Source organism: Syngnathus acus, chromosome 14 (genome assembly GCF_901709675.1).
Source record: "Syngnathus acus chromosome 14, fSynAcu1.2, whole genome shotgun sequence".
Classification (NCBI taxonomy): Eukaryota; Metazoa; Chordata; class Actinopteri; order Syngnathiformes; family Syngnathidae; genus Syngnathus; species Syngnathus acus.
In genome coordinates, this window is record NC_051099.1 from 7964585 (window position 1) to 7980820 (window position 16236).

General features: G+C 42.7%; 1 protein-coding gene across 1 annotated transcript in view; it reads right to left on the bottom strand.

The window, feature by feature from the left end:
- Positions 1–5789: 5789 nt before the first annotated feature.
- The window catches only part of nlgn2b (neuroligin 2b), a 40665-nt gene continuing 30218 nt past the window's right edge, over positions 5790–16236 (bottom strand). The window contains exons 5-9 of the mRNA XM_037269504.1: positions 15791–15976; positions 13771–14036; positions 13483–13636; positions 12531–12897; positions 5790–10956 (exon numbers count right to left, since the gene is read on the bottom strand). Of these exons, the coding sequence (XP_037125399.1) occupies positions 10029–10956; positions 12531–12897; positions 13483–13636; positions 13771–14036; positions 15791–15976 (1901 nt within the window). The 3' untranslated portion in view covers positions 5790–10028. The remainder of the gene's footprint in view (positions 10957–12530; positions 12898–13482; positions 13637–13770; positions 14037–15790; positions 15977–16236) is intronic.

Consider the following 16236-nt stretch of genomic DNA (forward strand, 5'->3'; position numbering starts at 1 on the left):
ACCCTAGCTCTAACCTTAACCCTACCTCTTACCCTAACCCTAACCCTAACCCTAGCTCTAACCTTAACCCTATTCCTAACCCTATCTCTAACCCTAACTCTAACTTTAACCCTAACCTTAACCCTACCTCTTAACCTATTCCTAACCCTACCTCTTACCCTATTCCTAACCCTAGCTCTAACCTTAACCCTACCTCTAACCCTAACCCTACCTCTAACCCTATTCCTTACCCTTACCCTATTCCTTACCCTATTCCTTACCCTAGCTCTAACCCTAGCTCTTACCTTAACCCTAACCCTGACCCTAACACCAACCCTAACTCCAGCCCCAGGTCTAAGGAGGTATATGGTTTTATGGGGGAGGACGAGCAACTCTGTTGCAAATTTTTCAAGGATATTTTTGGTCCCACTGGGAATTGAACTCAGGTCGCTGGGGTGAGAGTACAGAGCACCAACCACTACACTATGGAACCCACACCATTTCTTCATGGATGTTACCTATATGGTTTTATGGAGCAGCTCACAAATAGTATAGATAGGAATAGGTAAATGCCAAAATACTTGAGATTCCACTGAGACTTGAACTGTGGTCGCTGGGGTGAGAGTCCAGAGCACTAACCACTACAGTATGGAACCCACGTCATTAATTGATGGAAGTTACGTATATGGTTTTATGGAGCAGCTCACAAGCCAAACGTAAAGATAGGAATAGGTAAATGCCAAAACAGTTGAGGTTCCACTGAGACTTGAACTCAGGTTGCTGGGGTGAGAGTCCAGAGTACTAACCACTACAGTATGGAACCCACACCATTAACCCATGGAAGTTACCTATATGGTTTTATGGAGCAGCTCACAAGCAAATAGCATAGATAGGAATAGGTAAATGTCAAAACAGTTCAGGTTCCACTGAGACTTGAACTCAGGTCACTGGGGTGAGAGTCCACAGCACTAACCACTACACTATGGAACCCACACCATTAATACATGGAAGTTACCTATATGGTTTTATGGAGCAGCTCACAAGCAGCATACATGGGAATAGGTAAATGCCAAAAAAGTTGAGTTCCCACTGAGACTTGAACTCAGGTCGCTGGGGTGAGAGTCCACAGCACTAACCACTACAGCATGGAAACTACGCCAGTGCTTCATGGAAGTTACGTATATGGTTTTATGGAGCAGCTCACAAGCATAGGAATAGGTAAATGCCAAAATAGTTGAGGTTCCACTGAGACTTGAACTCGGGTCGCTGGGGTGAGAGTCCAGAGCACTCACCACTACACTATGGAACTCATGCCATTATCTCATGGAAGTTACGTATATGGTTTTATAGAGCAGCTCACAAGCTATAGTTAGGAATAGGTAAATGCCAAAAAGGTTGAGGTTCCACTGAGACTTGAACTCAGATCAGTGGATTCAGAGTCCAGTGTGCTAACCATTACACCATGGAATCACAAGGTCCAGACCATGGCAGGCATATGCTGGTGTGGGAGCCAGAAGTTTTGAATTTTTTTTTTTTTTTTTTTTTCTTTTTTTTTAATTGCTAATGTGTCAATTGCTGGGTATCTGAAACCAGTTTTTCCAGTGTCCAGAGACCAGCTATTCCAATTTAGTCCCATAATTGGCTTTCTGTACAGCGCACAAGTGGCAGGGAAGTCTGGGAGTACAGTCAAACCTCGGTTTCCGAACGTCCCGGTTCTCGAACAAATCGGAATTCGAACAAAAAAATTCGAGATTTTTTTGCTTCGGTTGTCCAACAAAATTCGGAGGTTGAACCTCGCGAGATGAGCCGAAAGGACCCGAGAAAACCCGACCGCGCGGCCCGGATGCCGACTGACTCCGTTCGTTATTGTAATTTCGTTACTTTGAGGATTGTATTGACCCCTAATCATGCCTCCAAAGAAAGCAAGTGGGAGCAGTAAAGCCATCCTAAAACACAAAGGCGCTCTTTAAGCAATGCGACAGTGAGCGCCCGGCGCGCTGCGGTTGCGCGACCACAGCAAATTAAGCTCCCTGCGCACTGAGGTCCACTTAAATTTTAGAAAGTACATCAGGACTTTAAAAATATTTTCTAAATTTCAGCGACGGCTCTGTCACAATAATGCGACCAGCCCGGTGCAGTTGGGCGGTCGGCGGCGCGCTACGGTTGAGCGTTCTCTCTCTCTCTCTCTCTTTCTCGCTCTCTCTCACACACACACGCACACACACACACACGCACACACACACCCCTCTGCTCAGCCAAATTTATTGTGTGACATTATTATGTCACGCACCAACATGATAATGACAAATTGACTCCTACAGTACTAAAACCACAGTCCAAAGACCACATTTTCAACAATGAACATTGTGTGCATTGTCTCACACAGACAAACTCTCAGTTCAACAAATTCCACAAACAAAAACATAATACGTTTTTTCACTTACTATGTGTGGCGGGACAGACCATTCGTTTTAGTTTGTCGTTTTCAGGAGACAAGATTTCAATAACGTCACTGAGGCATATTTTAACGAACTCCACTTCATTGTACGGCTTTTTAGCCCGTGCAATGTTCCAAGCCAGTTGAAACAATGCAAGTGTGACAGTCTCTGAGTGCTTCGTAATTTTTTTGAAAAACTATTTTCCTGCCTGACTTTTCAAAGTGTCCAAACTTGTGCTTGCGAAATTCAGTCCCTTTTGCAAAGTCCTTATCGATATTGGCATGAAGTGAGCTGAAGTGGCGCTGAACATTTGAAGCTTTTAAATGCGCTAATGACGTCCGACATATCAGGCAGAATGGCTTGCCATTACGTTCAACAAAAAACAACTTTAACTCTGTTAAAAATGTCCTGTGGTCATCGTCATATATTCGTTTAGCTGTGCATTTTTTCCTTGCCATTTTGGCCGGGTTGGCCACCCCTGGCTTAGCGTCTTGTCAGCTTTTCTGGACCTAATGGGCCCCCGTAGTCACAGTCGCCATTCATTAAAAAGCCAGCAAAACCAATCGCTCTGCCCTGTGTTCATCGTCATATATTCGTTTAGCTGTGCATTTTTTCCTTGCCATTTTGAGAGCGAAATTGACACTCCTCAAATGGGTTTGTCCCTCCTCCTTTGCGGGATTTCACCTCACGCGCATGCGCGTTTGACCAAAATACCATATTGAACTCAAGCGAAGCAAATACGCACGAAAAATAAACACAAATGTTGATATGAACGTAAAAGAGCCGCATGAAACCAGCCAAAGAGCCGCATGCGGCTCGCGAGCCGCGGGTTGGCCACCCCTGACCTATAGTGTAATTTACCGTAATTTTCGGACTATAAGTCGCTCCGGAGTACAAGTCGCATCAGCCATAAAATGCCCAAAAAAGTGAAAAAAAATATATATATAAGTCGCTCCGGAGTATAAGTCGCATTTTGGGGCGCAATTTATTCGACAAAATCCAACACCAAGAACAGTCATGAACGAGCAACAACAGGCTAAACGATAGGTATGCTAACGTGACATAAACACAAACAAAGAGCTGAGAACGGCCCTGACGTAACATTCAGAGTTATTTAAAAAAACTATTACATAAATAACACGTTTATAAAACCATCTGTGTCACTCCAATTAATTAAATCCATCGTCCGTCAACAATGGGTGCGCGCCGCTGACGGCGCTTGCACTTCAAAATATTTCACAGGCCCATATAACGTTATATTTATAACGATATATAAATTAGAAATCAAATAACTATTATATAAGCAATAATATTATCAAACCATCTGTGCACTCTAAATCATTAAATCCATCGATCAAATTCCTCGTCCTTTGTCAACAACGCCGCGCGTGAGCCCTGACGTCAGCCTCGTCGTTATTCCACAGATCTAGTATATAACTATATTGTAGCCTTAACAAAGTACAAGGAAAGACGTGGGTTTGGTAAACGGCTCTTTATTTAACAAAACAAACTTCCAGGCGTGTGGCGGCGTGGACTTCCAGCCACGGAGGTGGAAGAGAGATCCATAGAATAGGACCAGGCGTGCGTAAAAGCCATGACCGAGCCCCATCCACCGTCCCCGGACAGCCACCCGGCTGAGCGCCGGCCCTCGACTTCCATCCATGGAGGTGAAAGAGAGCTCCGTACAGTAGGACCGGGCGTGGGTAAAAGCCATAATAGTTTTTCAAACCTTCTGTGTCACTCCAAATCCTTAAATCCTTCAAACGCTTCGTCCGCCGTGTCACTTAGAAACAAAGCCGCTAATGATGCCGGTAGTACGTGGGGCCCTTCGTCATCTTCGTCATCCCGTGATCAATCTTTGTCCTTTATGTAAACAACCGCCGCGCCACGCCGCGTCGCGTCGCGCTGCTGACGTCACTTGAAATTCAAATTACAGTAATCCCTTGCTACATCGCGGTTCGTTTATCGCGGTTTCACTTTTTTTTTTTTTTGGAAAATCTTTGAAAAGAAACACATATAAGTCGCTCCTTGACTACATTTTACCGTGGCACCATTGAGAGCGTCCTCTCCAGTTGTATTGCTGTTTGGGGTGGTAGCTGCACTGACTACAACATGAAGGCCCTCCAGCGCATAGTGAACACGGCTGGTAAGATTATTGGTGTTTCACTCCCCTCCTTGAAGGACATTTACACCTCCCATCTCACCCGCAAGGCGACCACGATTGTGAGTGATGTGAGTCACCCCGCTCACTCTTTGTTCGATCTTCTGCCCTCTGGGAAGAGGTACAGGAGCCTGCGCTCCCGCACCACCAGACTCACCAACAGCTTCATACTCCAGGCTGTTAGGATCCTGACCTCTCTCCCCCCTTCTGCGTAGCGTCCTGTACTGTCTGCTGTATGCACACTTGCTCCGTTTTGCTCCTCTTATTTATTGTGTTATTTGTTTATTTATTATTTATTCATCGCTCTTATTATTCATTGTTTGTGCCTTCTTGTTTTTATTTTGTGTTGTTTGCTTGTATGTATGTCGTGTACTATGTCTTGTCACCGTGGGATAGTGGAAACGTAATTTCGATTTCTTTGTGTGTCTTGGCATGTGGAGAGATTGACAATAAAGCTGACTTTGACTTATTATAAGTCGCCCCCCCCACCCAAACTATGAAAAAAAACGCGACTTATAGTCCGAAAATTACGGTAAGTATGAATGTATTGTCAGACCAGGCTCGACTCCACTCCACTCGACATTTAGCTCAGTTTCCACGGACAAATCTCTTCACCGGTTCTAATTGACCCCTGTCGCTTTTTTTGGTACCTCCTCCTTGGTGGTTCTATATAAAAAAAATAAATTAAAAAAAGCCCGGTTCTAAAACGTGACGTAAATATTTCGGAGGCCAATGAGTGGTCCGAGACAATGCTTTACTTTCATTTTGCTCGCAAAAACAAAGGAATCTCACGTCCTGCGTTTTCAAAAACAAACAAACAAACAAACAAACAAACAAACAAACAGACAGACAGACAGACAGACAGACAGACAAAAAACCAAACAAACAAACTGGGGAGTTAAGGTAAGCATTTTAAAGATATCTGGCGCCATCTAGCGTTGTGAATGGGTATAATGTCTAGACCCCAAATGTAAGACGACCCCCACTTTTTCCAGTCTTATTTCAATGCAAAAAACATCGTCTTATATTCGGGCCAATACGGTACATTAATTATAGGGCCTGGCATCTGGGAAATTCAAGCATATTTCAGGATGGGGGGAGGGGGGTTCAGTGCCCCCGCAGCCCCCCTTTGGCTTCGCTAGTGCTAAACATGTACGTCTTACTGCAATTTACTTATTAACAATGTCACAAAAAGGATGATGGCAAAGAACTTGTTTAACAATGTTTGTTTTTAATGTTTTCCAGTTCAGATACACAACATACAGTGTGTAATAGCCTCTATTTGAAATAGAAATATTAACTTTAATTATTTCAACCCCTGTGTGGTCATGATGCTCTCTCACAGTATCTGGAGCTTCAAGCAATGTTACTGAATCAGACTAAATAAACAAGACAAACAGGTGCAAGCTTTCTTCTTCTTTTTTTTTTTTTTTTACCAGTCTAGCAACAAATGTTGTACTACTAGAAATAAATTGCCACATTTTTAACGCTCCCCACCTTCTCACTACCAAATGCCAACATCGAAACTGTTCAGTGTAAATATGTAAACTTGGTGAGTGTGCTTCCATTTCCCGTTGACCTTGTACATCCTTCCCTTATGTCATTTTAAAAGAGCGGTCAATACAAACAAACTCCTGACAAACTTATGAGGATCTTTTGAACCAACCTATAAACATTGTGCAGACAAAATTGCAAAAGATAAGCAAACCAATCACTGTGGAAAGATCCTGAAAGGGCATCACACATTTTACAACCTTCTAATGACAGGTTATACCGTATGACAATTCAAGACAATGTGAAACACTAACAATTAAACCCAACAGCATCACAGATAATATGCCATGGTTTGTTTGGAGCACATTTCAAATATCCGCCTTATCTCTTCTTTTCTGACTCATTTCCTTCATCTGTTCTTTGGCTTCCCAACCAATGAAAGGAGTTCTTTGATTCAAAAGCCGTCTTCACAACTGATGGGATAATTCGATGTAATTCCTTGAACCGTCATACGCAGTTTGATTACCACAGTACGAAAGCTTACCTGAGCTCCTTCTCATGTTGATACTGACCTGAACTTTTGTCAATTTTCTTTTCTTTCCTTTTTTTGCTTTAAAGGCAGGCTACTCGTGTGCCCATAACCTTAGGGAATTTGCTCAGGAGCTCTAGAAGAAAAGACAAATTAAACATACACAAGAGCTAAAATGAAGTAAATCATCTAAACTTTGCACCTGTTGTCACAAACAGAAGGTTCGGCCAGTCAATCAAAACCAAACAACAAATAATATTTACAAATCCCAGTTTGTCCTCTTACATTTAAAAAATGTACAGTTTTGTCCGTATGTTGGTTTTTGTATCTTTCTTTTTTTTTTTTTTTTTGTCCTCTCAAGTCCTGTAAGGAATGGCAGTCCTGGGCTCCCATGTGTTATCTTCAGCACACAGGATGCAGAACATTTACAGTGAGAGAATCCCATTCCCGTTGATTTTGTACTATGAGTAATGCCTAACATTAAAGTTTTTTTTAAACCAGCTTTTTAAAAACACACCCTCTGTGCATTGATTGCGGTGACAAGCTAATTCACCATCACATCACTGAATCACGATTCAGTCCAGTTGCAATGTCAATGGGTTTTCTTCAGAACTGTCCATATTCAGGTCTGCAAGTGATGTGAAATGCACTTTGCAAGGTTCTCACCATCATAAATAGATCTCATTCTCCCGCTTGGTTGAAGAAAGCAACAAAGGAGGTGAGAAGATAGGTGTTAGGCAGTTTTCAAACACGCAAAGCATGTGGCTAATGTTGGTCACATCCACAAATCTAATGTAGACTTACAGCCATGTCAAGTTTCTTTTTTTTATTTCCTGGAACATAAAGTGTTTTCTTCACATGTCATTCAGAGATGGTGACTGTGCAAACATTACTGTTGGCAAAAGATAAGAGAAAGTGCAAAATAAACAAAAAGAGGCTTGAGGGATAAGTCGTTGTGGGAATGGGGCACAGCCTCTGTTTTAGGATTTGAAAAAAAAATAAGAGGAATTATTTACTCTGTTATAATTTTAACAATATTCATCTCTTAACATTTTAATATTTTTCAAAGTACCACAAAGTGCAGCTGATTTTGAAAGAAGAAAATTGCTTTAAAAAAATATCTATGAAGTCATGTAGCCAAACTCATAAAAAAAAAAATAAAAAAAAAATGTTCCGGTCCACAATCTTAAGGAGAAACAACATCATGCAATGTAGTTAAGAAAACTCCATCTTCTTTTCTTAAATTAGGATATACTGAATTTTAAAATGTTTTTTTTTCATCTTTTAAAAGAAGAGACCAGCCACAGTGGATCAGTGGTGTGTGTGTTTGTCAAAAACAAAAATGAAAAGGTTGGCACTTTTATGATGGTAATTCCTTCAGTTAAGATACAGTCAGCGTGGACCTCTCCAGGCAGTCCACTGGATGCCAGCGAGAGAGGAACTTTATCACAGTACTTGGCACCAAGAATGCTGGTAAAAATGAGATATCAGAATATCTTTCCCCCCCATTCATATCCTTACAATTTATCAATAATACATCATTTACATTTGCGTTTTTTTTGTATAAAAGACTCCAAAAGGGAAACCGAGTCTTGATGGGATTGCATGAAAAAGGAAAGAGCCATTATGTTAATGGGTTAATGAAATGAAAGAGGGGGCGGATGCGATGAGGCAGCAAAGAAATGGAAAGAGTGAAATGGGTTGGAGGCATGTGTGTGTGTGTGTGTGCGTGTGTGTGTCGTGTGTGTGTGTGTGTGGGGGGGGGGGGGGGGGTAGAGACACACATAATTAAAGAGAAACAAATAAACAAGTGAACATGAGCAGAGCCATTGTGGACAAGATGTAATGACTATAATGGGCAGCCTGAATTCCAGGTTACAACCCACAGACTGATTATGTTTACTTCCTTGTACTACCCATAAGTTAAAGCCCCAATCTGGAAATATCAAAATGACATATCCAAGACTGAGACAGAAAATTCCATTTTAAACCCCAATGCCATTTTTTTCAAAAAATCTTGTCTCAGCCCCGTCAAAGATTTCCCATAAAACACAGTAGCAGCTGTTGGAGCATCTTGTTAAACCCACGCCACCAAGTCTCACTTCCAGATTGGGCCTTAAAGCTGCAATTTGTAAATTTCAAGAAACCACTGGCTCGTGACAGACAGAGTGTTTGGGCAAATACTGTCTCTGGCAAAGCTCATGCGTTTTACACTTCATCAGTGAAGAAATTCTTTTGACCTATGATAAACCCATGAAGACTTCAGCAACTAAAAATGTGCAAAGAAATTGCATGTCATTGCAGAGAAATGCTGTCACCCAGCAAATTAAGACAATACATTTAAGTAGTTAACCCATCCTGTCTAATATTGGGTAAAATAATCTTTCATTGACCCTCATGTTGGTGTTTTTGGTTAAATTGTGCATTGGCAAATGGCTACGCTATTACCATGATTAATTTTTTTCAGCATAGTAGAACGAAAAACAAGAAGTTACAATATGCAACGTAAATGCAGAGCTGAATTCACTAAGAATGCATTGAATCGAGGACTATGATACTGGTAAAAGACATCACTCCCAATCATAGCGATCCCCAAATACCGTTCCCTATGCCCCTCAGGCGCTGTGAGCAGCATAGTGATGACATCAGAGTGATCTGATTAAATATTTAGTAAGTGCTTGAACCTTGCACCGATTCCATCCACCTCACATTTCTGCATATTTCATTTTTGAGCTGAAAGAAAATAAAGCTAACGTTCTATTGTGTCGTATGAATGTGATGGCAAATGGCTGTGCTATTAGCTATGTTTGAAATTAGCAGGAGAATACAAAGACTGCGCTCATAAATTCCATGTGAATGCTGAGTTGACATGAGAGAAATGAATCGAGGCCTGTATCTAGTTGAGATATCACCGCACATAATGATAATGCTCATGAAAAAATGTCCCCGACAGGCAGCGAGTGGCGCGGGGTTGACATCAGAGCAATCTGATTAGTAGCCTACTAAGCGCTTAAAAGCAATGCCACGGCATCATGTCTTTTGGTGTCCTTAGTTTACCTTAAATTTTCGAAAAAAAAGAAAACGGGACTCGGAACACTAAATTTAGGCTAAAGAAATAATCAGCCGAACACTTTTGAGTCCTCGAGTGCTGGTGGCCGGGGCTAGTGAGTAAAGCAAGCGGAAGAATAAGATTTTAATGCACAACGTTATTTGCCATTGCTTGTCTCTCAGCAATCAGTCGACCCAACCTTGACTGTGACTACGACTACTTTATCGAGGTATTTGTCACTGCTTAAAATCTTACAAACTGCAGCTTTATTCAAGGGCTTCATGAAAAACACCTAGTAAAGAAGTGTAGAGCATGATGAGGGTGGCGGGCGATGTATGGGGTGCGCCTACAAAGGGGCCGCAGAGGTTGTGCCGGGTCCTATACGCGAGTGGTGGAGTGTTGGTGTGGCAAGGCATTGTTGCTGTGGCTGGGGACGGGTGTAGTGGACGGGGCTGGCACGGGAGGGTACGTGTTGAAAGGGTGGAGGGGCTGCATACTGCTGATGGTGCTGGGGATCATGGTGATGGTGTTGGCCGTCATGAGCGGCACATCCTCCGGTGCCCGCCGCAGCGCCAGCGTGTAGTCAGGCGGGCACACCGGGGGCCGCAAGGGTTCCAGGTCACCATGGATGCCACGGGAAGGGAGGGGCGTGCCGTGATCCAGCTCCACTCTTTGCTGCTTCATCTGCAGTGACATCAGCTCTTCTTCCTGGCTCAGTGCCAGGTCGTTGTGCGGCGGGGACCCCACGACTCCGAGGCCGACGCCCATGCCCATGGTGGTGCCGCGCTGGGGGGACAGGCGGCGGTGACGCCTCTGCATGAGTTCGTGCCGCTTGTCTCGTTTGTAGTACAGTGCAGCAAAGGCCAACACGTTGAGGAAAAGGAGAGAAGCGCCCACAGCCACCGTCACACTTAGCTCCGTGGAGTAATCCCTCGTCTCCGGAGGGAAGGGAGTGTTTCGGGGCCTCTCGGAGCCGTCCGGCTCAGGTGGATAGGTGGAGATTACCGGGTGCCTTGTGGAGTGGGTACCCGTGTTGTGGTTGACCTTACCGTGGTTGTTCCCCCTGGGTGGCAGTCGGGTGGTGATGGAGCTGATTATTTGCTTGTGGAGGCTGTGGAGGTGCGGCACCAACTCCAGCCAGAAGGCTACCTTGTTGGCCCGGTAGTTGTCTCTGACGCGCGGCTTGAGGCCGATATGTAAATACTGCTTGTCTTTGGAGCTGAACTTGGTCCAGATGACTTCTTCAAAACGGTTCGGCTTGGTGTGGATGAACGTGGTGTCCTGGGGAACTGGTAGGTTCGGATCACTAGAAAGCAGAATTAAGGAGATTGAGCGTGTCTTTGTAACTGCGGTATTCACAGGCGCTACTTAAAAAAAATCATATACGCTTTGCAGCAATGTTACAACACTAATCATATTAAATCCAACCAGTGATGAGTCTTAACAAGCATGAGTCATCGTTAGAAACTCCATTTTTTTATTCCAATCTGAACATGCAGGAGGCCTCAATAATACTTTTCTGACCTCATTTTTTAACAATTTAATTTGCCTCTAATGCAGTGGTTCTTAACCGGGGGTGCGAGGATACCCTGGGGGAAATTTACAGTTTTTCGGGGATAATGGTGGGTAACCGAAAAAAGTGAACAATTCTGGAAATCAAGAAGTCATTGTCCTAATTGGCATTCGGGATAATGCTAATTAAGCCTTATAGCTGTAAAGTAAACCAATTATTATTATAATAATTATTTAGGGGTGCGAGAACTGGTTGGTGAATTGAATGGGGTGCGAACAAGGAAAAAGGTTAAGAACCACTGCTCAATGTATAATATGTATTCATTCCCATTGTGAACCAGATAAGTGACATAAAAAGACACACGTTAAGTTTAGCATTACTGCAAATGTGTTTTCTCACTGGCCGCCATAGTAAATATACACATAGACCATACAAATATACACGTAGACCATCTAATGGCATTGCCACCACGTTCACATGACATGTAATTAGGTCTGGCGACAGATTTATCACGTTGCATAACTGTGGTGGTTCTATGCCATCTGTGAACCTACACTTGATCTACCCAGATGAGATGCACAATGCGCAATCACTGCAACAAACTAAATAATACATTTATGCTACTATAGCCTACCGTAAAACTGTTTTGGTGTTCTCCTAGTATCCACAGGCAGACATTTTAAATGTAGCTCTTTGCACGATATCATTGCACCTACTTAATGTTTGTTTTTTTGTTTTTTTTACCAAGATGGATAGTGCATATTATAGTCTATCATTTAAATGTGGAATAAAGGACACATGTTAAACAACTTGCTTCTCACTAGTTGATTTGTTGTGCATGTGATTAAACAAGGCGGGATCCTCACAAAAATCATAAAACCCCAAAACTCGCTCTGTGTCCGGTCTACTGTTGAAAATGTTGCAATTATATTTGTCATCAAATTTTATCGCTGCGGATGAGTCATCAGGACTGTGCGTGATGTTGAACACGGATAAAGAAAGTTGAAACTGAACACTTTTCTAATTAAAACGTTAATTCTAAAGCTCTGAATAGAAATGTGTCCCTCAAACACCCACTGCGTATTGATACTAACTAGAATAAACTGTATTGTGGTACTTCAAAGACTGAACATCCCCACAGGTTGACAAATCTGCAATGCGACTTTTAAAATGCAGCACTCATTCATCATTATAGTTGAGAACACGTTTAAAGAGAATTTAATTGTCTTTCCATCTGAATATTAACTGTAGTTCACATAAACACAGAAAAAATGTGATTTAAATCAAATGTTTTTTTAACCATTACTTGATAGAAGATGCATGCCTTTGAGTTTTGAGGTGCTTTATTCATTTTGCATTTCACTTACCCCGTCTTGGCAAAGTTGGTCCAGTACGTCATGACCACAGCACTGAGCATCACATCATTCTTTGAGAAGTTACATGGGAATAAATCAGTGGCTCCAACCATGGGAATGCCAAACACATAGGGGATCTCATCTCCGTGGGCTGCGTCGGCCCATTCAGGCCTTGCCTCCGTCTGACAGTGGTGGTGGAAAGTGTAGAAGAACACGGGCGACTGGAACTCAGCATGCAGCTTGGCGGTGGCTACGGCTGGAGCCACCCACTGGTGGTCTGTGAAGAGAGCCAAGAGGGTCTTCCTCCGCATGTCACTGTTGTCCCGGTCAGCCCAGTCTGTATACATGAACTTTATGGTTTCCCTCAGAATATCTTTACCTGGGAGGAAACAAAACAGGTTCATTAATATGAACAAAGTGGGGAATAATGGATCAAGGTATGTGACAGGATTTGCGCCATTTATGGTAGGTGGAGTTTGACAAAAGAGCCGGAGCCTTGTTGTAAGTCCATCACAGGTCATGTAAATACCAACAAGCATTGACACTCGGTGAGGGGGAACCGAATGAAGTCAGGTAATACCGCACTATCAGTGAGTTAATAAAACAAGTTCATAAACAAATAGTCAATAATTCATCTGAGAAATGTAATGTGCAAACATTTGTGTCTCGAAAGATCCACACAACCTGAAAGCACCTCTTTTGTTGGGTTTGTTCGAACAGCTCAGCAGAACAAATATTTAACATTTTAATAAATGCCAGGTCTCATGAGCGAAACAGTGGCTGCTGGTGTTGGACTGCAGTTTGTTTAGGTTAGTGAGGGAATAGTGACATTTACTTGTTAAAATTACTTTATGTAGATTAAAAACTAGGGGGATGGATTTTTTTTCTCATTTTTTATGTGTTTCTAAAACCATCAATATAAATTATAGCATGGCTTGTTACTTAGTGAAGATTGGCAGCTCACCATCAGGATATCCATAAAGATTGTCCACAAAGTTGGAGATGGTGTAGTCAAACGAGGGTGCGGATATCCCATCTTCTCCTTCACTGTCATCCACAAACTTCAGGCCTTCTCCTTGATTGACACCCAGCAATATGTCATAGTTCAGGAACTCACCCTGGTGTGAACATTCACACAACACATATGAGCAGGAGAACACCATACTGGACACAAATATACACATACTGTCTGGTTATGTTTTATCAAGCACAGCGCAAACCAAGGTGCAACCAGAAAGCTCATCACACCGACCTGCTGCATCAGAATCTCCGGGTCATCAGGCACCACGTCACCATCCACAACAGGTCCGAAGGCAATGTGGTATCGCGCGGGCTGTATGTCTTGGTCCACCAGCTCCCGGAAGCTCTTCCTCCTCAGGCAGTCCACCAACTCGGCCATATCCCCCAGGGTGCAACCAACTTTCTTAGCCAGAATCTTGGTGTACATGACCGGGCGGTAGTTGACTGACCAGCTGGAAATAGCGGAACCACTCTGAGCAATGGCCCTCTGAAACAGACCTAAACACAATATGGGAGAAGATGAAGAATATTGAAATAAACATAATTAGAATTTTTTTTTTTTCTCTCTCTGTGCCCTTTTTTTTCAGTGGCACACTTTTGCTAGCAGCGGAAGATGCATTCCCTGCCTTACAGTGAGCCTAAATAATGCATCGTTTGGAGGAAGAGCATTTATAGAGCATTGTGTTGGACGCAAGATGAAGAAGCAACTCTGCTACTTTCATTGCGACAAACAAAAGGACATTTATGCACATTAGGGTTGGAAAGCAAAGTAGTTGTGTGATACACAAGAAGAGACAGCAGTCAGGTAAATGATGACCAGCCTGCTTTATGGCGTTACATAAAGCCAGAATGAAGGCTGCACAAGAGATGAGGAAGAGAAAGACAAACACTTGCACTGTTGCACTACTGCAGTTATGTAAAGTGGCTTGCTGTCCCTCTTTTTTATCTGCAGATTCTGTCATTAATAATTAACCCCCACACACATACACGCAGCAAAGTCTGCATGTACCCCACCCCCGCTTCCTTTCCCTGTGAAATCAATTAAGCCGCCTCTCAGCTCGGTTCATCTCTCTTCTGCGCACACAGTGCCTTTAAAAGCTGCTCCAACTTTGTCTGCATTCACTCAGAATTATTGCCCCGTTTCAAAGTGTGTGCAAGAGGCTTTTGTTAGGACCGTAAACGTGATATACACTTAGCGGTTTTACATTTACACTTGCATTAGGTACACCTGCACACTTGAATGAGATCCAATACAAAAGAATTGAAACAACCGCAATATGAATGCGCCTATGGGGTGCAATTACCCTTGCGGCCACAAGTTTGCGCATCCGGACCATGTGACATAGGAAAGAGTTTAACTTAATCTAACTTCTGGGTGTATTAAGTAAACCTTACGTTGCTGTCACCATTCACAATCTCAGATTAAGAATCACACGAGTGGATTTGCGGCTCAAACGTCTCGTGTGATTTCGATTGCGCCCATTCAGAAACAAATAATTAAGGATTAGTGGGTGAACTCAATTAATCAGATTTTGACGTCAAACCAATACAAGGCAGTGAAAATGTGCAAAGGAGGGCATTTTACAAAGAAACAATACCATACAAAATGTGGTCCTTTTTCAATGTCAAGTCTAGTGAGGTTTGTAGCATACTATATCTTATGTAATGTCATGTCCAGACAGGGCTTATTACTTTCAGACAAGCACAGCCAGTATAGCTCTTTGATTTTACAGCTACGTGGACAAGCAATGTTTGGAATGATTACTGGTCTTGTGCCCTAAAGTGACTATTGTCTTCATGCTTATAGTAGCCATCTATCAAGTCAAGCACTGCCCGAACTGATATTCACTTTAGATTTCATAAGCCAGATAATTTAACTATGTACTAACATTGCATGTCAAACAAATTTGGTAGTGCAGATTGGCAATTTTTGTCCCTCGGGATACAAGTGGGGCTAATTTTTCAAGTCCAAAGTCACTGCATCTTCCACAGCTCTAAAACAAAATAAAATAAAATAAAAGCCAAGAGGTACTATATTTGAGCATACCACCTGTTAACAAGCGTCTACATCATTGTTCTCGTAGAGGTGAGCTTAACTGTCTCACTTTCTTGACTCAGAACTTTGTTTCAAATGAACTTATTTGAGCTTTGTCAGTTTTTGTAAACAAATGCCTGTTCAGTCAGTTCCCACAGTGTGTTTGTCTTTTAAGCATCAGCTCCAATGTGGTTTGTGTCCCAAGGCAGATGATTACCTTCAGAGTGGTGAGAGAGGATAAGAAGGTTCACACAGGTAGCACCGGCCCCCGAGCCAAAGATGGTGATTCTCTCCGGGTCTCCTCCAAAGTGGCCGATATTTTCATTGAGCCAACGCAGCGCCTGGATCTGATCCAGCAAACCGTAGTTCCCCTTGGCAGACTGGTCCCCTGTGCTCAAAAAGCCTGCAAAGTAAATTAAAACAAACACAGGAAAATAAGTGAGGGAGAATGACAGAGTTAAAAAGATTGTGTACAAACAGTGGGGCAGGAATTCAGAGGCACAGTATGAAATAATTATGGGCCTTGACTGTGTTGTAAACGGAGGCTACAACTCAAGTTTAGGTCTGGGGGAAAATCATTCCAACCTGATTAATTTCCTCATACCAATGTTGCACAGGAGAGCAACAATGCTGGACAGATATTCAGTATGGTTTACATATTTT